General features: G+C 52.7%; 5 protein-coding genes across 5 annotated transcripts; 2 read left to right on the forward strand and 3 right to left on the reverse strand.

Moving 5' to 3' along the window:
* Positions 1-2347: 2347 nt before the first annotated feature.
* Positions 2348-9868, reverse strand: QC761_107610 (uncharacterized protein). Its single transcript, XM_062874035.1, has 3 exons — positions 4395-9868; positions 3197-4342; positions 2348-3105 (listed from the first exon to the last, which is right to left on the reverse strand). The coding sequence occupies exons 1-3, from the start codon at positions 9024-9026 to the stop codon at positions 2989-2991; spliced, it is 5895 nt and encodes a 1964-aa protein (XP_062737141.1). The 5' UTR covers positions 9027-9868; the 3' UTR covers positions 2348-2988.
* EST2 (Telomerase reverse transcriptase) lies at positions 8362-15150 on the forward strand. Its single transcript, XM_062874036.1, is given in 9 exon segments — positions 8362-10748; positions 10759-11629; positions 11663-12170; positions 12240-12580; positions 12630-12980; positions 13034-13495; positions 13547-14435; positions 14502-14735; positions 14796-15150. The coding sequence occupies 8 exon segments, from the start codon at positions 11159-11161 to the stop codon at positions 15062-15064; spliced, it is 3525 nt and encodes a 1174-aa protein (XP_062737142.1). The 5' UTR covers positions 8362-10748; positions 10759-11158; the 3' UTR covers positions 15065-15150.
* A 168-nt stretch (positions 15151-15318) lies between these two features.
* Positions 15319-16962, reverse strand: QC761_107630 (uncharacterized protein; the record flags this gene model as incomplete). Its single annotated transcript, XM_062874037.1, has 1 exon — positions 15319-16962. One exon carries the CDS (start codon positions 16960-16962, stop codon positions 15319-15321), a length of 1644 nt encoding a protein of 547 aa, XP_062737143.1.
* A 569-nt stretch (positions 16963-17531) lies between these two features.
* QC761_107640 (uncharacterized protein) lies at positions 17532-20343 on the reverse strand (the record flags this gene model as incomplete). Its single annotated transcript, XM_062874038.1, has 2 exons — positions 19989-20343; positions 17532-19933 (listed from the first exon to the last, which is right to left on the reverse strand). The coding sequence occupies exons 1-2, from the start codon at positions 20071-20073 to the stop codon at positions 17532-17534; spliced, it is 2487 nt and encodes an 828-aa protein (XP_062737144.1). The 5' UTR covers positions 20074-20343.
* CDC6 (AAA ATPase) lies at positions 20196-23115 on the forward strand. Its single transcript, XM_062874039.1, has 2 exons — positions 20196-20822; positions 20887-23115. The coding sequence occupies exons 1-2, from the start codon at positions 20771-20773 to the stop codon at positions 22827-22829; spliced, it is 1995 nt and encodes a 664-aa protein (XP_062737145.1). The 5' UTR covers positions 20196-20770; the 3' UTR covers positions 22830-23115.
* The last annotated feature ends 27 nt before the right edge of the window (positions 23116-23142 follow it).

Here is a 23142-nt window from a genome sequence, read left to right on the forward strand (position 1 = left end):
CGCCCGTATCAGTTCAACGTTTGGTTTTGCCAGCTGCAAGGAACGGGGCTCACCTAACCCTCTCAATTTATATAGCTTTTAAGGCCACGCTTTTGCCATTATTATCATCGTTTGTTAGCCGAGAATATCTAGAATTTTGGGACTGTCTATGATTCCTACATTTTCAGCTATCGCAACGTTGCTTGTTTAGTGGTGGACTTCCCTGGACGAATGGAGCTTCTCTCACATAACCAACCAACTTACCATAATCGGCAAATTCCTCGCTTTTTTCTTAACATGACGTTCCTTCGAAAAAAAAAAAAAACCGTTGAGCTATCCACCGAGTCCGTGCGTTGCTACTGATCTTCGAATTTGTAGCAACTACATCTGATCTGCATTAACGCAATGCTGCGCGCCCAGGCTGAACGCACAGATGCTTACACCCCACGGACGATGACGATAACCGAACTCTCTGGGTCTGACGGGAAAGAACTTCCAGAAGCTTCATGATCTTCATCACCTGGGGGGGGGGGATCATGATGAACGGCATGAAAGAGCGCCGAAGAGATGGTGCGGTGGTCGGCGGTCACGACATACAAGTTGGGTGAGGGAGAAGATGGGAGGGGGGTTAAGGTCGTGCCACCCCCTGGCCGAACGATTTACAATCATTGACTAGACTTTACCTTGATGAAGATCACACAGGTTTGGGTTGATGATGACAATTCACTTATATTTCTTTACTACATACTTACACCGAGGGCTTGCGGGGATTTTTTAGTGAAAGTGTACCACGTCGCCTAGCTAGCGAGCTGGGATTATCATACGGGTAGTGCTGCTCCGTTAGAAATCGACAAACTACACACGTACTCGGAAGATCTCCTTTTTCAGCCTCATAAGACGAGGTGATTTCCTGAATTAGGACATCGCGCATAGAGATATGCTGTGAGGCAGGTCCACTTTGGGACTCCACGATCGACGCCTCGAAACTGGAGACTACCTACTTTCTTGATTGTTGGACAGTTCACTCGGGAACGAGTTATGAGTGAGCACTCGGAATGCCACTCTCTTCTCTTGCCGATGAAGGCGGACGACTAGATACCCTTCGGCTCGACGGAGCTTCGCACGATAGAACACGGCCTTTTTGTCACGAACCGAAACAGGAGGATGGGCATGACGCAAACGAATCGGCCCACCTCAGAGTCGAGTCTGGAAGATGGCATACCGAGCCCGAGGCCGAACCTGAGGCAGGCCGTCTTTGGCGATACCACAGTCTACCCTGTTTAGATGAGTAACCTGATAGCCATCCTGCTGTCTATGTTCAGCGTTCCCTTCAACCGGATCTCCCCTTCACGGCACCACGGTCAGACTTCTCGAAACAAGAGTTCTGTCATCACCACCCACTTCTTGTTGAGTTCCGGCCAAGTCCATCATCGATCGAAACACTACCACCCACTCAACCACCCAACAACACCCAGCTTCTGGTAGAATAACACACGCACGAAACCACGATCACGAACAACCAGAAACAAAACCACAGACCCCCCACCCAAGCCCTGTCCTCAACGTCGTTCTCTTGCGGCCACCGGTGGCTATGATCTCTCTGCTCATACCGCTCCACCTCAGCTATGACGATGTCAAATCCGTCAACTAACCTACTTCATCCATAACCGACCTCGTCATGAAACCCGAGAATACCGAGGTAGGGGAAACCATTTCGAGACCGCCACTATCCAAAAGAGTTGGACACAGACACTCGGGTACAAGGCTAAAGACAGATTGGGTAACTAACTCGATGGCTATTTGAGGAGGATATGACGGGGGAAACAAGAAACAAAATAGGCCTCATCGACGGTAACAACAACGACACGGCCAGACTGATCTCTTGCTAGGGTGAGGGGGGTGGTGGTGACGCAATGAGATATACGGATCGGGTGGGCGTGTGTCCATGGCGGAAGAGGGATGGTAGGGGAGAGGGTAAGTGATATACTTGGTTACTTGAGTGGACTTGGTTGACTTGGCTGTGTATCACAAACAGTTCTTCAAAGGGGTTGACGTGGGCTTTCTTTTGACTTGGACAGTGGCCGCCTGGTATCACAGAAAACACAGGAAAACCCAACAATGGTAAGTTCTCGTAATCGAAAACAGAGATAGATGTGTAATGAAACCAAGACACAAAGAAGGCGGCCTAGAAATCAAAAAGTGCCAGTAATTTCCCTCCAACTTCAGCAACTCAAGTTGTCTTCCAACCCACCCTCTTCCTCATCCCTCATCTAGCCAAAACTTCAGCCCTCCGTGATGAACATTCAACGCAAAATCACAATATCACTCGGGCCCAACCTGTGAAAAGCATTGATGTGTGTTATGTAATCTCCATTTGTATCTCTTATTGTTACTCTTCCTTTCTCCCTACCCCTAAATAAATGTTATTACACTGTCTCTTAACCCCCCCCTCTCTTTCTCTCAAAAATCACCACAACATCTCTTCCCTCCCATCCCCCACACACACAACACAAAAAAATCAAAAGAATATCGCCCCCATTCCCCAACGAACCCCAAAACCTTCCCCAAAAGAAGACAAGGGAAAAAGAAAGAAAAGAAAGATTCGAAGAGTATTTTCCCCCGGGGATATCACTTTTGTCCATTGTTGTTTCCACTCTCACCACCACCACCGCGGCCGCCGCCACCAACCCCTTCCCCCAAACCCCCACCATACCTTCATTCTGAAATACAACAAAAAATCACCTCGAAAACAAACAAAAAAAGATTCAACGCCATGCTCAAAAATTTGCTTCTCTTCCCCCCTTCCCCCCCTCCTAACCCGCCATGCCATTTACCTGCCCTTTTTGTAGTGTGCGTGTGTGTGAGTGTTGCTGATATAAAGAAAAAAAAAGATAATCTTGCAATGTGCGTGAGAGTGTGATCTGTAACCTCAAGCCCACCTAGTCTCGTAGAGGTATAATAATCAGACAAATATGAAATGGTTTATCAGTCAAAACAGACACAAAAAAATCAAGAATCTGCCAACTTGGCAAAATGCTTCGACCAGATCCATCCCACCGTACCCCGGGGGTCATCTTGATTCCTCGCAAGCCAGAGCTCACCTTTTTCGGCAATGACATCAAAGATCTAACCAAAACCACCTGGTCAGCATTGTGTTCATCTGGCCGCCGAAACGCCAGAAAAGGTGGAAACGAGAAAAAAAAAGAAAAAAACTTACTTCGCCAGCCTGGTACGTCAAATAAGGGTACCCTGCCTCCATCTTCGACGTCTCAATGTGAAACTCAAACAGCGAAGCCGCCAGCCAGAGCACTCTATACCCGCTGTCGTCCCTGCTCCGCTGCGTGCTAGATGCCCGTGACATCACCTGTGGGGGGTAAAACTCCTCTGCGTCGTCCGGTGGCAGCGCGGAGTGGAACAAACCCGATAACCGCCGTGTGTCCCCCGTACTATTACTCGGTCCAGGGTAAGCCGAGCTGTTGTAGGTCGAGTTTGAACCCCGCCTGCTTGGCCCTCCTCCTGCCATGGCCGAGGTCATAACAGTTGACTCTGTGCTCTGCCTTGGAAGACTGTTCGAGTCAAAGCTACGTCCCGTGCCTGGACGCATCGGTAGGCCGACAGCTGACCTCGAGTTGGGGTCAGAAGTGATCGGTGAGTTGGAGCTCACCCGGGCATGGCTGCCATTGATACCAGAGTAATAGTCTCGGTAGTAATGAGCCGGGCTGGGGAGCGCACTGCTTGCTGGCGAGAGACTGAACTGGCCACTGTTGCGTCTCACAAAGTCCGGAGTTGGCAGTGTAGGGGCGTGTTCGCTGTTGATGGACAACCCCCTGGAACGAGTTGGCTGGAGGTCGCTCGGCCGAGACTTTGTTCTCGAAAGCAGCGAAGAGCTATCGCCGCCGTCGGTTGTCGAGTGAGAAAACCTAGGTCTCAGCGTAGGATTCAAGATGGCGAGCAACATGGCCCTCTCTTCTTGCAGCGCAAACTCTCGCTGGAAGCCCGACACAATCTCCGACACTTCAGGAACATGGCTTGCATCTTGGAGCGGTGCTTTGACTTTGTCCTGCCACATCTTATACCAGGCTGTTTGGATGCTGATGAACTTGCCAAGACAGATATTGCCAATCCTGGCAGTCATGGCAGAAAGCTTGGGCAGCTCCTTTTTCAGCGTCTCATTCAGAGCCTCATACTGCTCCACGAGCTCTGTCAACTGCTTGTCCACCTTCTTCCCGTTGGCCTTGAGCTGGGCAAACTTCTCATAGTCCAGGCGGCGTTTGGCTCTTTTCTTCATAGCCAGACCAGGGTTGCCGTAGCACTTGATGACCTGCTCAAAGGGTTCAATGACGTGTTTGCGGACATCAGAAAGCTTTTGGGCGTTAGCAGCTACAAGAACCTGAAGTCGGGGGCGGGCAACTCACATGTCGCTCCAACGCAATCTTCTCAATGTCTCTCATCGAGACATTGAACTGAACCCATTTACTTTCGATGTGAGCATAGTCTCTAGACGGCTGCAGTCGCATCACCAGCTCCATGGACGAGAGATACTGAAGGAATTCGTGCACATAGGTCGACACGTTCCTCGTGTAATACTCAACATCTCTCAGAACCACCTGGAGACGGAGGTAATCATCACCAAACTGCTGCTGCAGCTTCCTGTAATCCTCGTCCTCTGCCGTTTTCGGACTGGTCGCCTGGAGTTTGTCAACCCGTTTTCCAAAAGCCCTGGCAATGCCGCGGACATCCGAATCTTTGCGCTTCCTATTGCTGACGATTTGTCCAACCAGCTCATAATTCTTCTTGGACTTGTTGATCTCATCAATGGCGTCGATGACGGCCGACCGCGCAGCAACCAATGGTTCCCTGTCCGGATGATCTGCCGGCGTATATTTGAGCAGATGTGTGATAATGTCTGGGTATTTTGTGATGCGCTGCATGGGCTTCACCAACAGCGAGTCCAAATTCCAGGCAGAAGTCAGCTCCTTGGCGACCTCATTACACTCATTGAGCCAGAGCATGACACCCTCGTCTTCCTGAATCTGGACGAGGCGTTTGGACGACTGGTCACTGGATCGCAAATACACCTCGTGCACAGCCTTTAGCTGTTCGATGCTCTTTGAGAACACCGGCCCAATAGATGTGAGGCGGTCCTTCTCATCGTCCAGCTCAGGCTTTGCAGAAGAAGTAACAGAGTTCAAGGTAGCTGAATCGGAGTCCTTGATCGACGGGGCAGCCGAAGGGGTGAGAATAGGTGACCGTCGGGCCTTGGGAGTGTACACCGTAGATGCTCCCTCCTTGAACTCGGCAACGAACGCGGCATGAAAAGCAATGATTTCATCCGTATTCCTAAAGATCAACTTGATCGTCTTGCTGTCCAGGTTGGGACAGGCTTCGGCAGTCCCCTTGTAGATTTCCTCAACCACGCTCATGTCTCTGACAAACGCATCCTCGGTATCAATCAGTTCCCGTATAACCAATTGACGCTGGCGCAGCCTCTTTTGCTCCTCCTGCGCTTCAGCCGATAGTGATGGCCTCTCAACAACAGACTCGGTGAGCGTCTCGCTGTCATTAACCGAAATATTGGACCGGTCGAGTGTTTCAAAAGTGACTTGCGATCCAGAATCGGGTGATAGAACTTCGGACTGTGGCCGCGACTCTTGCTGAGGATGCAGGAAGCTTGTTGGCCTAGTTTCTTGCCCGTACACAGACGTCTCTCGATCATCTTCCACAAACTCAAAGGACGGAGGAGGTGGTGGCTGCCGCTGTGGACGCGCAGCCACATGTTCTTCCTGCGGCAGCGGCACATCCTCGTCGCGCTCTTCTGTTTGGCACTCTTCTTCTTCAGAGACACGGTCCGTTCCCTTTTCATGGGCATAGAGTTGGTAACTGCTACGCTGCCGTTCGGCCAACATGGGCGGAGTAGCAGCACCGGACCTATCCAGCGGTGACTTGTCCGGGCTGTGAGATCGAAACTCTTCCAAACCAGATTTTTGGCTTTCGTATCCAAGAGACTGCTGAGAATGCGTGCTTTGTAGGCCGGCATTGTGGTCGTCGCTTCCAAAGGAAAAGTCGGTCCAGGCAGAATTCTGACTGAGACGATTCCCAGGTGCCAGCAGCGAAGGGACAGTCAAACTGTGCAATGTGTTTGGTGTCTTTTCGTACTCTGCCAGTGGTGGCTGCGTGTCAAAAGGAGTTCCAGAATCTGACGATGTACATGTTGAATCACGCAACGATGCCACATTGTCACTCAAACGCGGTCCGACATAAAAGTCTTCCAGCCGATCCAGCTTGTCCAGCACAATTCTGGGCTCCTCAAACCGCACCACATCCTCCAAATGCGAAGTTTCCGGTGCCTCAATCGTCACATTGCCGGCCGTCTGTCGTTCATCCTGTCGTGGCAGATCTGCTGCCGGCATGGCAACACGAGGCGGGTTGTGGTGCAACGGCCGGAAATCATTTTCTGGGCCGAGAATGGTGACCGTTGTTTCGTAGTTGTCCGAGGTAAATGTGTACGGTCGGGGCACGTACTCATCGTCTTCGTCCTGGCTCGGTGCGGCAGTGGAGGTAGGCTCCGGCTGAAAGTCAGTGCGGGTTGGTGTTAGCTGGGGAGACATCTGGGGCTCCGTGGACGTGTCAAGCGAAATTTTTATGGATACACTGTCGTCATCGACCTCCTCATCCTCATCAAATGGAGATTGATAAGACGCCTTCTTGTGTAATACTGGAACCACGGCCTGCTCGGCCGGCGGGCTAGAAGTTTCATGTTGAAAGCTTTCTGGTACAAAGGTGACTTGCGTGAGGCCAGGCATTGTCATGCCCAAAGCTTCATCTATGGCAGCTGTGTTTTCTGGCCTTTCTGGCTCAGGCTGGTCATCAATTTCGAACTCGGTCGTTGCAGTGCTAGCTGAGCAAGCAGACATGGGTTCTTCCTCTGGTTCCAGATGAGATGACCCAACATTGGGAAAACTGCCTGGTATTTCCAACCTCAGGGGTTCCAACGGGACCGGTGGAGCTGGTGTTGCAGGCACTGGTGGCGCTGGGGAGTCTCCAACCGGTGGTTGCAAATGCGACGATGATGCCTCTTTCTCGATACCAATCTCCACAAACCTCAAGTTGTCAGTCGATCGGGCCGGCCTTATGGCGGCAGCGGCAGCGGCGGCATTGGCATTGGCGACGGCAGCCATCGTGGCCGCTTCTGCTTCCAATTTGATCTTGGCCACCACCTCCAGCTCCCTTTTCCTCTTGTCAGCAGCAGCCTGTCTCGCTTCCTTGGCCTGGCTGTCTCTGATGGACTTGCTGTAGGCAAGTTTGATAGTCTCACGGCGCTGTGCAAAGTCAATGGGCCCGACAGAGAGTTTGCGCCTCCGTGTGCCAGATCCTTCTGCTTTTGGAGTGGGCCTCAAAGGTTGTCTCTGGGGTGACGAACCTCGTTCCCGTTCTACGGCTCGCATTCTGGATGCTGCTGTGGTGGCCGTCGCCACAGATTGCCGTGGCCGCGAGCTACGAAGACTGGGTGACAATTTCGGAGGAGTGACAGCAACATGGGCATTCAGCCGGCTGCCTGTCGTGGTTATGCTCGAGGGTGGGCCTTTGCGAGCTGTTGGTGTTTTGATCTGAGGTGTTGAAACCGTCGCACTGGTCGTCGGCGTCCTCGACCGGCTGGATGGTACATGCTGCCGAGATGTTCTCCCGCTGGCAGCTGCGTACTTGAGCGAAGGGGAGTTCGAACGAGTTGAGGCGGGACTGTCACTCTGGTTACTGATCTTCTTCACCATGATAGGGAGACGGGAGGTTGGGGAGGTCGGCGAGGTCGGTGATATCGGTGAGGCCACAGCGGATTCATTGGGAAACTGACGCCTCATTCCCAACTTGGATCCAGCAAAGTCGCTCTGAGCTCGGTTATGGTTTTTGGGTATACTCGTGTTGACGCTTGGATGCTCGAGGGCCTGCTGGTCGCTTGGCGCGGCGCCGCGGTACCAGTCGGTGGGTGACGGAGGCTCGATGTCTGGATCTGATAAACTGCGCATCTGTAACCTTGAATGATGAATACTAGACTCGGACGTCCTCCGTGGCCGGGCATTTTCGATCCCAAAGCCGACTGTGGCCGAGTCGTTGTGTTCAGGCAGTATCTCACCAAACAAGAGGCCGGGCTGGCGGGAGAGGCCTGGTTCCGGTCCTTTGGGCACTGCAGGAATCCTCGGTGAGGCATGGTGGTTTTGCTTGGATGGCTGTGGATGTGACGACGTTGCCGTACGAGGTCGACTGATCCTGCTCGCAAATGACTGCTGATCATCGGTCGGTTGTTGTGTTCCCCGAGTGACAGATGTTCCCCGAACACTAGATGTCCCTCTGCTGGAACCATATGTTGACGAATTGCTCCCCGTGCCAGTGGCCCTTCCATTGGTGCTGCTGGATGACCTGGGCAGTGGCTTTCGAGTCGCTGCCCCGGGCTGTGTGGCGGTCTGGTCAAACTTCTTTTTCATCTCTTTCACACTCGTGGGAAAACTGTTGGCTGCTTTGGACGAACGGTCGTCGACGGGGTTCGACACGGCACGCTGACTCGGTCGAAGAGCATTGCGGTTCGTGGGGAGCCCTGATGGCCTTGATGCCGTTCCGTTGCCGTTGGAGCGCGTAGAGGGCGTCTGTCGAGAGCTGGACGAGGCCTGGGCCATGAGATCTACGGTTTGCGGGGACTCATTCCTGGGCTGCTGCGCACCTTGGTAGCTACGGTAAAAGTCGTCGGGATCTAGCGAGTCGTCCAGAGAGGAATTGGCAGCAAACGCCTGGAGGTTCGAGGCCGCGGCATGCGAGGCGAGGGGGGGTATTTGGCCGCCGGGTCGGGGGTCTAGGTCTCGGTCGAGATCGGCGCCGGGGTGGAAGTGGTGTTCATAAGGGTCGTAGGGGTCGTGGGAGTGGTGGTGCTGGGTGTGGTGCTGTTGTTGGTATTCGAAAAGCTGCTGGTGATGCTGGGGGTTATGGTGGTGATGGTGATGGTCGAAGAGCTGGCCGGGGCGCGAAGCAGGCGCCTCCTCTCCAAGACTGCCATCGTCCATGGTCTCGCTCCCATCACTCTCAGGTCGTTTGGCCAGTGGTGGAGGTCCGTAAGGTTACGTCGTGGACGGCGTGCATGCAAACGCTCCGTCCGCGACTGGCTGTGCGGAATTCAATGATCATCGAGAGCCATCGTCCATAACTGGGCAACTGGACACTGGTAAGTGACTGGGGGGGGGGGTGTGTGGGGAGGCGGCAGAGAGAGAGAGAGATGTCGGGGCTCGTCGAGGTTGATGTGCTGGCGAGCGCGAGGATTGGCTGTCTGCACAAGCGACTGGGGACAGCCCTGGGCGAACGAAACACCTCCATCAACACCAGGTCCGGGATCCACCTCCATAAGAGCAAAAAAGTACGGGGCAAACGCTTCACTGCACCGAACCCTAGCCGCTCTGCTAGCCAGCTACAAGAGTCAGTGCGCTATCCGTACTTGTTCCTCAGAACCTCTGTGCAATTACGGCGCCTTTCGGGCAGCGGCCTATGGAATATCAATGAGACGACAGAGACGGGACGACACATATATGCTCATATCCTGTGCCATCGTCCGGGTGCGAGCCCTTTTTCTCCTGCTCTCCTGGATGCGAGATGGTCATACCCATCCATCCTGGGCACTTTGGCAAACTTTACTTTCTTTTTTCTGTTTTGAGAAGAATGTGTTGCAGTGTTGCAGTGTTGCAGTTGGTACATAATCAACAGGAACAAGCTGCCTTGCGATGTCAGCTTGAGGGAAGTTGGAGGGGCGTTGGTGGATGACAAGGAAGTCTTGGAATTACCCAGGCTATCGGTAAGGTTTCTCTTCTACCCGGACCCCCTGTAGATGTCCTCTACAACCTTAGGTGTATCCAATACTACTTACCAGCTGCCCGTTTGGGGATCAGGCTGATGTGCTCACCTTCTGCGGCTGCGCAGCTTGTGTTGGCCGGCATCAACCGTGTCTCCACTCCTCGAACAATTCGAGAAGATAGGAATACGACCTTTTTCTGGGCTCTATCCCATGTGAGTATCGAAAGGGATTCAAAGTGTTTGAAGGTGTAGGTAGCTAGCTGTGCTGCTGCCCAGAAAGCGGGGGCCATCCATCATGATCGTGTAATTGCCCGTTCTGCCTCAACGGTGCAGTGGGGATTGAACAGGGGGTTTGCGGCGGGTTTTCGGCCGATTATGTAGAAGATACATAACTTGGCATGGCATCCGAACTTTTTTGCTGATGTTTTGTTTTCTCTCATCCGAATCCTCCTCAGTTCATAGCAGTTGACTGTGTGGACGAGCAGACATGTGAGAGAAGGCCCCTGCCCGTAGCGGGGCACCAGGGGGTGGGATGTTTTCCATCCATGAAGATGATGAATTCGAGCCAACAACAGATCCAACGAATCGCAAATGCTAAGGGACAGGCATGAATACAAGTCAACCCTGTGTGGCTGCCCAATGACGCACTGTTCAACCAGCTGTGCCGCCGAGATAACCTTGACTGCCCGACCCTTGAGCTTGACCAGCTGTGACTGGCCGCCAAGCTTAAGCTCTCTCTCTGACTTCTTGATGAAGTGACCCTTCGTGGCCGAGACTGTACACCCGGAGCCTAAACTCCTAGAGCAGGTGTGGCGTAGGGCCATGAGGTGAGAAGGAACCAGTACATCCAGCTCAGAATAAAAATATTTCAGGTTGCCGTTAAAGCAGGAGAGACGACTTGTCGCAGACCGTTTGAGGCTTGAGCCACACGCCGCCACACGCCGACGCGCGCCGACGCGCCGCCAGTCACACAACATCTTGAACACCAGGAACCAGTGCCGCTCGCCCGCCTCGGTATTAATTGTCGCTTTTCAACTTTTCGTGACTCTCACACGCGCTCCATATCCAATCAACCGAACGGACACACATCCGTTTTCACTCATTCATCCCCGGCCAACTTCCCCGGCCCGCCCACCCACCACACCACGACACCACCACTCCCACCACTCCCACCACTCCCTTCAACGGATTATCTCGAATCCTGGATCCTGCGACCCCATGACCCAATCAGCCATCAGCACATGTTTGGCCGTTGCTGGTTGGTCCTGAGCTCTCAGAAGCCGTCATCTAATTCCCTCAGAAATGCCTGGACTAAGAAACCGGACTTGGAGGACATCTTCGACACTTTCCAATCATGACAACTATTCTTGCGTCAAGACCGGCCAAAGGGAAGAGGAGTCGAGACAATAGTGGCGAACTAACTCACAACGGCTCTGCTGATCACCCTGCAAAACACCAGAGGACCGGGCATGAACCACGCGATGCCGTTGTCAAGCATGCGCTGTTGAGTCAGTACTATTCTGAGACACAAACATTACGACAGTACGCACTGTCGAAACTGCCAACCTCTTCACGCATCCGGCGCAAGAAAATCGCAACAGTAGGGCTTTCTGGCTCTTCTGTCCAGAAGTCTTCAACTGAAGAGGAGACTATCTTGGGAGAGCTGCTGGACACAACACTTGTTGCCTGGCGCCACGATGCCACCGCGAGAAAGAACAGCTACCGCTGGGAGAAGTGGATTGCCTTCTCGCAGAAGGGAAAAGGAGATGAATCCTATGTGACCTTGTCAGATGGACTGAGGAGGTCCATGTACTCGCAATCCGATGTAAGTCATAGAGAGTAGTAGAGATTCGCATAGTCCACCAACTTACATGGCCGTCTGTCAAAGATTGTAGACTTTGTTATCTGGCTTCTTTTCTCCCAGCAGGAGGCTGGTGTCCGGTTGAAGCATTTGTTATGCGACGGCTTTCGGAGAAGTGTAAATGAGAATGCTCATCCGAAGGAGGCAGCCGCCCCAAGCAAGCCAATCCCCGGGCTCTTTGCAGTAGAACGCAATCAGCAAGTAGAAGCCCTCAGGGAAAAGCCATGGCCACAGCTTCTCATGCTCTTGGGCAAAGAAGGGGAGCGCATCATGATCGACCTGCTTGTCGACTGTGCCATTTTCCGGGCTGTAAAAGCAGGCAAAGGCAACATGCAACAGCTTTGTGGGATTCCCATTTCAGAACTGAGCCCTTTGGAGGCAAAGCCCATCGACAAAGAAAATCCCGTGCGCCCCTCCGAGATCTCTTTTGTCAGAAGCCGTATGCTCTATGCCAGAGCTGCTCTCAATGCTCGTGGCGCTGTTCTCTTTGGCTTACGTCACATTCGTGAGTGGCCCTTTTTACCCCTATTTGGGAGTTGCCAAGACAAAAACTAACCCCTGAGTTTTGGTCTAGATGTGTTGAACAGGTTTCCATATAAGGCACCCACCCCCACCGAAGAGGATACTAACCACGGGAATGTGGTGCATATCTTGGTGTACATGTTTCCCCGTCAATTTGGGCTGCATAATCCATTTACGTCGGTTGTGGACCGCCAGAAGACAACTCAGAAGTTCCAGGACTACACCCTTCGTGAAGAGGAGATAGCCGAGAAGTTTTCCAAGTTGGATACGCACGGAAAGCCTATCAGGCACGTTCCCAAGAGACTTAGAGGACAGGTCCAACATCTTGTTGAGCGACTTCAGATATTGCACGGCCGTTGCGCATATGCCGAGATGATGAAGCACTATTGCCCAGTAGGCTGTCCCGTCCCAATTCAGCTAGTACCAACGCTCACACTCTTAGGTACCTGGCTTGACAGCAAGCCGTAAGAAGGCTTCCACCTCCATGGAAAGGTCATTAGTTTCACCATCAAGGCCAGCTGGCAAAGCTTCTCGGGGCAAGAAGAAGACTCGGCAGAATGCAGCCCCGGATTGGAACTTGAAGTACAGCTCTCTCACGGAGTTGGCAACTCCAACATCGTCTGTCTCGGCCTTTTGCCAGGCTATACTAGCCAAGGTGATTCCCAATGAGTTCTGGGGCCAGGGCGACGCACAAGAGCACAACAAGGCCTGCCTTCTCAAAAAGGTCCACGAGTTCATTCATCTGCGGCGGTTTGAGAGCATGTGTCTGCATGAGGTCATGCAGGGAATGAAGGTCAAATAATCTCTCTGCACATCTTCGAACGCGGTATGCTAACTGCTTTCCAGCTCCAAGATATCGACTGGCTCGCACCTCCTGGACTAGCCAACCAAAAATGCTCGCAGTCAGACATGCAGAAACGAACCGAAATCTTTTACGAGTTTCTCTACTACCTGTTTGATTCATTCTTGATACCCTTGATTCGAAGCAATTTCTATGTCACTGATTCCAGTGTTGACAAGTATTGTCTGTTTTTCTATCGGCATGACGTCTGGCGGTATGTTGCCGAGCCTGCCATGGCCGCGCTCAAGACCAGGATGTTTGAGGAGGTCAGGTTGGAAGATGCTTTACGGATCTTGGGGTCCCGCAAACTTGGACTTGCCCACCTTCGGCTGGTTCCCAAGGAAACCAACATGAGACCTCTCATGAATTTGTCACGTCGGACTCTGCGGCCAGGGGGGAAAGCTGGGTTGAGCTACAGTATCAATACTAATTTGGGGCCGGTGAATTCGGTGCTCAAGCTTGAGAGGGTGTGTGAAAACCTTGCTTGAGATTGGACCTTTAAGCTAACGAAACAACAGACACGAAATGCCGAGCGTCTCGGATCTTCCCTCTTCTCAGTGAGCGACATCTACCCCCGCATCAAGGCATTCAAAACCTCCCTTGGCCAAGGATACCACAAGCTCTACTTTGCCAAAGTTGACGTCACGGCCGCCTACGATACCATCCCTCAAGACGCCATGATCAAACTACTCCGCCAGATCCCCAAGCAAGCCTTTTATAAAATCAAGAAACACGCCGAAGTCAGCCCCCTCGAAATGGTCCTTGGCCAAGGCAGCACTGCCAAAGCCGCCAGCCGCTGGCCCTCGGTAGCCCAACCAAACAAAGACCCCCTCCCCTTTTCCCAATTCATTGAGACCACTCTCGCCCCGACCAAAAAAGACACCATCTTCGTCGACCGCTCCAACGCCCAGAAAACCCACAACACCCGGGACCTGATGTCTCTATCCACGTCCCACATCAAAGACAACCTCATCCGCATAGGCAAGAAACACTACCGCCAAAAATCCGGCATCCCTCAAGGCTCGGTGATTTCCTCCGCCCTCTGCAACTACTTCTACGCCGACCTCGAGCGCACCCACCTCTCCTGTTTGTTCTCCGATGACAACACCAACGACAGCCTGCTCCTCCGGCTGATAGACGACTTCCTCCTCATCACCACCTCCCTCCCCAAAGCAACCCAGTTCATCACAACAATGCACTCTGGCGTCCCCGCCTACGGCGTAACCGTCAACCCTTCAAAGTCCCTCGTTAATTTCCCCGTCACCATCAACGGCACCACTCTCCCAACCTTACAATCCAAAAACAACAACAGACCAGCTCAATTCCCCTACACGGGCCTATTCATCAACACCAAAACTCTCGAAATCTCCAAAGATAACACCGCTCTTACAGGTAACCCTAAAAGCGGTATTGACCCCCGTCCTACTGTTGTTGTATTACCGTGATACAAAAATACTAACAAAGCATTTATAGTCTTCAACTCTTTAACAGTAGAACACACCCGCCGCCCAGGCCGCAATTTTTCCCGCAAGGTCCTCGCCTCGTTCAAGCTCCAGTCGGGCATCCACCTTTTTGATACCAGCCTCAACTCGAGGCCCAAGGTGCTGGCCAACGCGTTTGCCGCCTTTGTGGTCTGCGCCAGGAAGATGTGGGCTTATGGGAGGTGTATGGGGAAGAAACGACAGCCCGGTGGGGTGGTTGTTAAAGGTAGTTTATATCTTGGTGGAGACACGAAAGTGTTGGGTTTGCTGACACAAAACGGGATAGATACCATCAGGTCATTGATTGATGTTGCGTTTCTGCTGCTGACGAGCAAAAGCAGAAAGGAGAGGTGGCCGGGGTATGAGTGTATGGTTACAAAGGGGGAGGTGGCGTGGTTGGTGATGGTGGCTTTTAGACAGGTTCTTGTTAGGAAGCAGACGGGATACAGAGAGGTTGTGGTTTGGCTGCAGGAGGAGACGGTCAACTTGTCGAAGGGGAAGAAGGGGGTTGCTGTTGCGGGTTTAATCAAGATTATTAGGGGAGTTGGGATCTGATGGTTGAGATCGGGAGGTTGTTGGAAATGCTAGCAAGTGCGTTTAAAGCATGTTTATAATGCACATGTAGGAAGATTGAAATCGATAGATAATCTATGTCTGCACTGGTCTATCGCTAACCCAGATATGCTTGTAAATGCCTTGAACCAAGTCCAGCTACTTCCCATCAAGTCTGTTTTATGTATATGCCCTTTATCCGCTACACCTTGACACCCGACCATTACCACACCAGCATCATCCTCTCGCACACCTTCTCAAAGTCTAAGCCCGCTCTCCCACCACCTGCCTTCAGGTCCCCACCACCATCTCAAGCCATACTCCTCGTCCAACCTCCACACATTTCCATTATTCCCTCCCAGCATATCTCCATAACCCAAGATCTTTACCAACCATCTCACCGGCGAGAACGGCACAGGTTCAAACAACCAGATCCCCGCCCTGCTCATATCATCAACAAGCCCCCAACCAGTCAACTGAAGCCACACAGCAACAACAACCAAGTTCCCTACCCTCCTCCACCTCGTCGAAAAGTTCCTCTCAATGAACCCCCTAAAATACTGACAAACAAAGCCCTGAACCAGCGTCCCGACGCCCTGAGTGGCAAAAAACATAATTGGCGTCCAAAACTTGGTCGTAGGACTCATAGACGTCAACCCGCCACAGGCATGCATCAGCCCCGACAAGAAAAACGCAATCAACACCGTAACCACCGTCTTCGCCCTCGTCGGCTTCTTAGCCCGTCGCTCCTTATCATTGTCATACCCCTTTCCATTCACCTCCCCGTTGGTATCCCTCACCCTCAAAGCAGGCACCGTCTCCCCCGTAGCCACCACATCGAAAACCCACTCCCCCGCCGCCGCGAACCCCCTCCTAAAACTCTGATGCCACCACGCCCCCCAAAACCCAGCCAGGCCTTTCTCCTTCACCATGTGAAACCCCCCAAACAGACTCGGATACTGCCACAACTCCCCCTGCACCCCCAATAAATCCAACCCCCCCTTCCCAAGCACACAGTAATTAACCAACTGATAAATCGAATGAAAATAAAACAATCCCGCCGCCACCCCCGTAATCCCCAAGATGCTCCTCCCCAAGCTCACCACCCCCATCGGCATCCCCTCCAGCGCCGGGGGCAAACTGTTGATTTTCCAATGCGACGAGTGCACATACTCGGGCCCCAAAACAATATATGGATCCGCCCTCCCAAACGTAGTCCACACATCAATCACCACCCAACTCCACCCAACCTGCCACAACCGATCCCTCACAAACTCCCTCCCCGTCTCACAAACCCAATACCCCTGCCTCGTCACCTTTTCCATCCTCCCCATCTCAACCGTTTGCCCCTGGCCCCCTCCCGCTGTCGGAAACGGCGGGGACGGTATAGTACTAACAGCATAATTCCACCCCACCCCCCTAAAATTCAGCAGCAAATCCCCCGCCCATCCCACCCTCTTCCACCAACTCCCCCCCTCAGGGTAAAACTCCCATGTATACCCCCCCTTTCCCCCATCTCTCACAACACGCGCAGCATCCCACTGCGGCCGTGTAAACAACACCAGCGTCAATCCCCACACCGTCCCATGACAGGCAATCAACCCAACAGCATAACCAATCGCGACGTTGGAGCCAGAGGTGGTGAGTAGGAGTGTGTAATCGATGTACACGATCAAAAAGGCGACCACCCACCTAAGGGAATATAGCCAGGGGCGGGATTTATGTGGGATGGAGAGGTAGAGCAAGGGGAGGAAGAGGGTGCCGAAGAAGGCGGAGGGGAGGACGAGGGGTTTGATCTTTCCGAGGGAGAGCTGGGTGTAAAAAAGGGTGCGGAGGTGAAAAGTCTGAGCGGTGGGGAGGTGGTAGAGGGGGTCGTTGGGGTTGAGGGCGGTGATGGTCATGGTTTGGCGCTGGTGATGCTCGGATGGTGGTATATATGCACGAACGTTGGGCGGCTAGCGGGATGGTACCCCCCTCTTTGCCGGACTGTCGGGTCAATGGTGGGGGAGTGAGAAGAAGAAGAAGAAGAAGAAGAAGAAGAAGAACAAAAACCGCCAAAAAGTCAATTGAACAGTGTGTTGATTGTTCCGGGGGGGGAAATATAAGAGAAATCAATGAGGCGAAAATGCTGCGAGACATTTGCTCGAGTTCCCAAATTATAACGTCGCTGCCACAGCCACTTGTTTTTGAGAACAGTGCCCCCAATATGGGTACATCTTGCCGTCGCTAGCAACCAACTGCTCCGAGAGGCTGACCAACACCGACAACAAATGTGATAAAAAGAAAAAAAAAAAAGTCACAATCTACCATGTGGCGTCGTTGTCGACATGATCATGAATTATTCGTCGCTGATGTCTAGTATTTGGTCACAGACTTCTGAGCTTGAATTGCAGCAAACGTACTTGAGGATGGAGATGGGATGAAGGAGATCATTCTTTCCAAAAATTACTTGTACTTTCCACATTGATATTTACACCAGTGTCCAGGAAGGAACAACCACATCCCCCACCCTCAAAGTGGGAAGTTGCGATTGGCTCGTCACTGCCATGTGGACCCCAAAAAAGACCTTGCCATCAAACCTCCTCGTCTTTGACAGTGTCACAAACGGCTCCTGGCTCTTTTCCGCCGTGTCCTGGTTGATGCACACCATGTGACATCTCCTGCAAGACCCCAACATCTCAAACCTGTGACCACCATCTCCTATTTTCAGATGTGACCACGAGTCTTCGGCGTAGGGCTCTATCGAACCTTGTGAGCCTTGTGAGGCCGGGGCAATCACAATATTGGCTCGGAAAACATCTGGAGAGATTTCCCCGTTGTGGTTACCTGTCCTCCTGATCTCCTCATTGAGGGCATCCAGACTCGGAAGAGTGATAGCCAGTATGGGGCTTTCATTGGACAATAGTATGCGTCGTTCTTGGCCACTTCTTTCCGTGTCCGAGTCTGGTGGTGATGGTGGGTGGTCTCCGGGAAACGAGCCAGGAAGTCGTGGTGTTTGATGAGAGGGTGTTGCCAATGGAAGTTGATGCTTCTGAAGATGAGCTTTTGAATGCCGCATACTTTTTCCTTGGCCTCCTGGGGGAAATCTGGCCAGCATGCAGGGCACTCCGAGGGCACCCGAGAAGAAATCATTGACCTTGTTCGAGACGTATGTTTGCGCTAGGATTTCCTCGCCACAAACTCGTGATGATCGCGACCCTAGTGTCGTTGGTTGCCGAAACAAGGAAGGGTTCTTAGAGAGTGGTATGCTTATTTCTCTAGGCTGGTGCGGTGGAAGTTGTCCGGCATATCTGACCCTTAGCTCGCCTCGATCGAAATCCAGTGTTGGCCGTACAAGTGCCATCTTTGGGTATCTCTTTTGGCTCAGAGCTTGACCAGTGCCTTGGTGAACCAGACACCATTCCCGATCCCAAGCAAGGCCTTCTGGTCGGACCTCCCAATCAACTCCTGGAGGAACCTGGAAATGACCGCAGCTTTTGATAGGGTATATACTTATACTGTGAACGCAAAGATCAGGCCGACTTGATTGCTGGGTTGTGTGTGATGTAAGAGGTGGTGGCAGAGTCAAATCCTGGTAGAACTCTGCAATAAAGTCCACGAATGCATCGACATCTGAGATAGTACTCATGGCTCCAAGGCTCGCTCGAATGACGCCAGTCGGTTTTCCGGCCATAATGTCATTGTCGGTTCCGCACCGAAAGCCAGAGCTAAAGTTTTGCCTCATCTCCCAAGGCTCGAGACCAAGAGCTGAAGCGATACCTCCAGGGTTGCACACACCACCTGTGCGGATATGGAAGCCTTTTAGGGTAGCCAGCTTCTCGACTTCGGCCAGGCTCACCCATGCATTTTGGTTGTTTCGGATATTGAAGGCGACCACAGGACCACTACCCGCTTGTGGGTAAGGTTCTGGTGAATAGATGGTGCAGACCGGCCCGCCGTTCCCATGCCGTATTGACCGAAGACCGCGGTCCAGTCTTTGATGTAAAAACGCCGTATGTTGTGATACCTCCTTCATCGTACCGAACAATTGTTTTTGAACGTCCATAGCAGCGTCGAGCGCGATGATGTTGTGAATAGGTAATGTTCCATGTTCCAGACGCTCATGTAAGAACTGGCTCTTAGGGGCGTGCCACTGCTCCTTCACGCAAACAACAACCATATCGACAGTGCCGCCTCCGAAATACTTCATCGTATTGAAGACTTCTTCCGCTTGGCGTCTTACAAGCAGAGCACCTAGATCCGGGAAGCCGAATATCTTGTAGAAGCTCAAGACTATGAAGTCAGGGGCTCGCTCGACAGAACTGAGGTCGAGCGGTGAGGAACACACATATGCTGCCGCATCCAGTAAAGTGTATGTCCTATTCCTCGATACATCTGTGTTGCAGCGGATCGTGTCTGACCACCGCAGAGGCAACCGACTGCCATCCATATTAGATTGCGCAGGGTATGCAAATAGAGTCGGTCTGTCCTCATGGCCTTCAAATGGGGTTTGACCCGTTGCCCATTCTTCAACCTGTCTGTCGTCCAGACAGAGGCTATTTCGAGCCTCTTCCCGAACACCGACTAGACTGGTGTGACTCGCTTGATGATACGCATAGTTGAACCCATCAGGAGCAGCTCTCAGGGCATCTACAACAAGCTTGATTCCAGCTGTCGCATTGGCCACGAACACCACATCAAAGTCGGCAGGGTCAGCATTGAAGAACTGGAGCACTCGGAGCCGAATATCTTCAATCCTAGATGTTGAAAGCTGGGATGAACTGGATCCAGAGTGGGGATTGCCATAAAGGTTCGATGTCATATCTCGGACGAACGAGTCCATCAATGATTTGGGGTATGGCGTCGTCCCAGCATGATCAAGATAAACGGACCCTGACATCATTAGCCAAATCTGCTTGTCAAGTTGCTAGATAGCTAGGAGCGATACCTTTGAGCATAGGGTACTCCTCATCTCGAAAGGCCTCCACTTTGGCATTGTAGCCGCTTGTCATCGCATTGTTAGACTTGTCCATCGCCGCCCAACTGATTCAGCCAACCCAGGTCTCCAAAATCCAAGTACTTTATCCTGGCCTGTCCTTCAACCTTGCCAACAAGTCGCAAAAGTCGCAGCATCTAGGAAGTGAACTGCAACAAGAAGAGAAACAGCAATAGCAACAAGACATTTTGAAGAGGCAAACAACGAACCCGGCCGAGCCCCAAGTCCCCGATAAGAAGCGGATGTCATCGGCTCCCGGCCGGCAGCGCCTGGGTACGGAGTTCGCCCCCTTCCACTTGACGTCGTTTTGTCATAGTCGCATGCGGGGAAGCGGGGAGCAGTTGGAGAAATCCCCACGAACCACAAGCCACACTTTATCAGCCACAGAAGCTGCAACGCCTCGGTTGAGGTTCGCGTTGCAGGTGGAGCTCCAGCCACCAAAATTTAATTGAAACGCGCTGAAGCGCGCGACAAAGGCCCCACCCAAGACGCGCATTGTCGCGTTTCACAGGGGGGGGGGGGGTGGAATTACTGTGGAATTGGAAGGCGCGACAGATCCTGAAAGAGACAAGAGCTCCATTTCACAATGCCAGGGCCCTCCTGCCTAACAACTATTTTCACTTTGTCTTTCCACCGTTGCCATCGCCAACAACTCCTTCCTCCGCGGGATCTCGGCCATCGTCAACTTGTGTACTTCGTCACTAGCGCTTGCCAAAAGTAAACAAGCCGGCAAGATGGTATCTCCCACTCTTGGAAAGAGAACCCGGAGTTCAAAAGAGAACTCAGGTTTGTTACTCCCGTACCTCAAGGTTAAAGAGGCAGTGACAACTGACAGTTCTTTTGATCATAGAGTCGGCAATCACCTTTGACCTTCCTGCCAAGCGCACTCGACGAACCCTTCGAAGCGCCACCATTGCGGATGAGCCAGAAGCCGAAAAGGAGAACGACATTGTAATAGCGGAAGACGAAGATGCGAGCGACGAGACTGGCGAGACACAAGAAAAGAAGACAACCTGGCAAGAAAAGACCTTCAAAGATGTGCAAAAGACGCCCTCAAAATCACTCGCCAGACGAGCCTCGGTGGCCAGCACAGTCAAGAGCTCCGCCATCCCTCCCGTCACGCCTTCAACACCGCGTCACTACGATGTCTTCTCCAAGGGCGTCACAACCACTCCCCGGCACCGGGTCATGTCGGTTGGAAAGTTCTCCAAGCGCGTGACACCCTCGACACCCCTCACCCCGTCCTCCGTTCAAACAGTCTACCACCAAGCGCGTCAGCTCTTCTCCCGCAGCGCGGATCCAGGGCAGCTCATCGGACGCGACGACGAAAGGGCGAAGATGAAGGGATTCCTCAGCCGGTGCACCACCTCCAAACCAAGCGGCTGCCTCTACGTCAGCGGCCCCCCCGGCACAGGCAAATCCGCCATGGTCCACCGCATCACCGACGAGACCGTCTCCGAGTCTGCTGACTCTTCCATCAAAAAAGCCTACATCAACTGCATGTCAGCCAAGTCCTCCAAGGACCTGTACTATACCCTCCTCGACCAGCTCGCTACCCCCGAAGACCAGGAGACCGACCTTTCCGAAACCGACGTGGTCGAAGCCCTGCAGAAACTCTTCGTCCCCAAAAAGAAGTCGGCCTCGAACAAGGTGTATCTGATTGTCCTTGACGAAATCGACCACATCCTCACCCTCGACCCGGAGTCTTTGTATCGTGTATTCGAATGGTCTCTCCAGCCCACCGGCAGCCGACTCCTCATGGTCGGAATTGCCAACGCCCTCGACCTAACAGATCGCTTCCTTCCCCGCCTCAAATCCCGGAACCTCAAGCCAGAAATCCTCCCATTCTTGCCATACACAGCCCCCCAAGTCAAAAACATCATCACCACCCGGTTAAAGTCCCTCTTGCCAGCAAACCACCCAGACCAGAACTTTATCCCCTTCTTCCACCCGGCCGCCATTGAGCTCTGCTCCCGAAAAATCTCGACCCAAACCGGTGATCTCCGCCGTGCTTTTGAGGTCTGCCGGCGAGCTATCGATCTTGTCGAATCTGAAACCAGGTTAAAGCACGAGAATGAAATCAAGGAAAACGTGTTGCAAATGTCGCCGTCAAGAAAGGTTCTGGGGGAGAAGCACAATTTTTCTCTTCCCAAGCTGGGGCAGCAGAGCAGCGTGTCTGGGCAGCTTATCAAGGCGTTGCAGGTGCTGACGGTGGAGACGGCGCCGAGGGTGTCAATTGGGCACTTGAACAAGGTTACTGCTGCGGCTTTCAGCAACGGGACTATGCAACGGTTGAAGGTGTTGAATCTTCAGCAAAAGGCGGCGCTGTGCTCGCTGCTGGCGATTGAGAAGCGGAATCGGGACAGGGTTGTTTCTTCTCAAGTTGGTGGTGGTACGCCGAGTAAGAACTTGCCTGCGGCGCCGACGGTGAAGGCGCTGTTTGAAAGTTATACGAGGCTTTGCAAGACGGACTCGGTGTTGCATCCGTTGAGCTCTTCCGAGTTTAGGGAGGTGGTGGCGAGCTTGGAGATGGTGAGTTTGATTGCCGAGGTGGATGGGAAGATGGGGTCTTTTGGTGGGAGCGGGACGCCGGGGGGTTTGGCGAGGACGCCGAGCAGGAGGGGGAAGAAGAAGGATGTTTTTGGGATGGGGGATATGAAGGTTGGATTGGTGGCTGATGAGAGGAGGGTGGCGAGCTGTGTTGGGTTTAGGGAGATGGAGGGGGTTGTGGAGGGGGAGGGGAGGGGGCAAGGGATTTTGAGGAGGGTGTTGTCGGGGGAGGGGTTGGAGTAGGTGGTCGATGAGAGGAAGAAGAAACGGTTGTTTTACATATGGTTCTGGCTGGTTCTGGAGTTTATTAAACCAGGTTTGGCTTGCGGAGTTGGTGGCTGGCTGCTGGGTTTTCAGTTGGGGGAAAATTTGGCGCGGGTTGTATAAACATGGTTGAAATGGGGTGTTGTATAAAATAGCATACATAGGGCATGGCGTAGTGTTTACTCTGTTGAGGGGTTGAGAGGGAGATATTTTTAATACTGAGAGACTACCAGGTGTAATGAAATACAAAAGTTGACAACACACATCTGACATCTCTCTCATATCCAAATAT

Source organism: Podospora bellae-mahoneyi, assembly GCF_035222275.1.
Source record: "Podospora bellae-mahoneyi strain CBS 112042 chromosome 1 map unlocalized CBS112042p_1, whole genome shotgun sequence".
Taxonomy (NCBI): domain Eukaryota; kingdom Fungi; phylum Ascomycota; class Sordariomycetes; order Sordariales; family Podosporaceae; genus Podospora; species Podospora bellae-mahoneyi.

What these genes read in the sequence shown, in the direction of transcription:
- QC761_107610 (XM_062874035.1), bottom strand. Translation starts at nt 9,026, where the DNA reads ATGGACGATGGCAGTCTTGGAGAGGAGGCGCCTGCTTCGCGCCCCGGC. An exon ending in AGATTGCGTTGGAGCGACAT is followed by an intron (nt 4,343 to 4,394) that starts GTGAGTTGCCCG and finishes AACGCCCAAAAG; the next exon opens with CTTTCTGATGTCCGCAAACA. An exon ending in TGACGTACCAGGCTGGCGAA is followed by an intron (nt 3,106 to 3,196) that starts GTAAGTTTTTTT and finishes GGTTTTGGTTAG; the next exon opens with ATCTTTGATGTCATTGCCGA.
- EST2 (XM_062874036.1), top strand. Translation starts at nt 11,159, where the DNA reads ATGACAACTATTCTTGCGTCAAGACCGGCCAAAGGGAAGAGGAGTCGA. An exon ending in AGGTCATGCAGGGAATGAAG is followed by an intron (nt 12,981 to 13,033) that starts GTCAAATAATCT and finishes ACTGCTTTCCAG; the next exon opens with CTCCAAGATATCGACTGGCT. An exon ending in CGGTGGGGTGGTTGTTAAAG is followed by an intron (nt 14,736 to 14,795) that starts GTAGTTTATATC and finishes AAAACGGGATAG; the next exon opens with ATACCATCAGGTCATTGATT.
- CDC6 (XM_062874039.1), top strand. Translation starts at nt 20,771, where the DNA reads ATGGTATCTCCCACTCTTGGAAAGAGAACCCGGAGTTCAAAAGAGAAC. An exon ending in GAGTTCAAAAGAGAACTCAG is followed by an intron (nt 20,823 to 20,886) that starts GTTTGTTACTCC and finishes TTTTGATCATAG; the next exon opens with AGTCGGCAATCACCTTTGAC.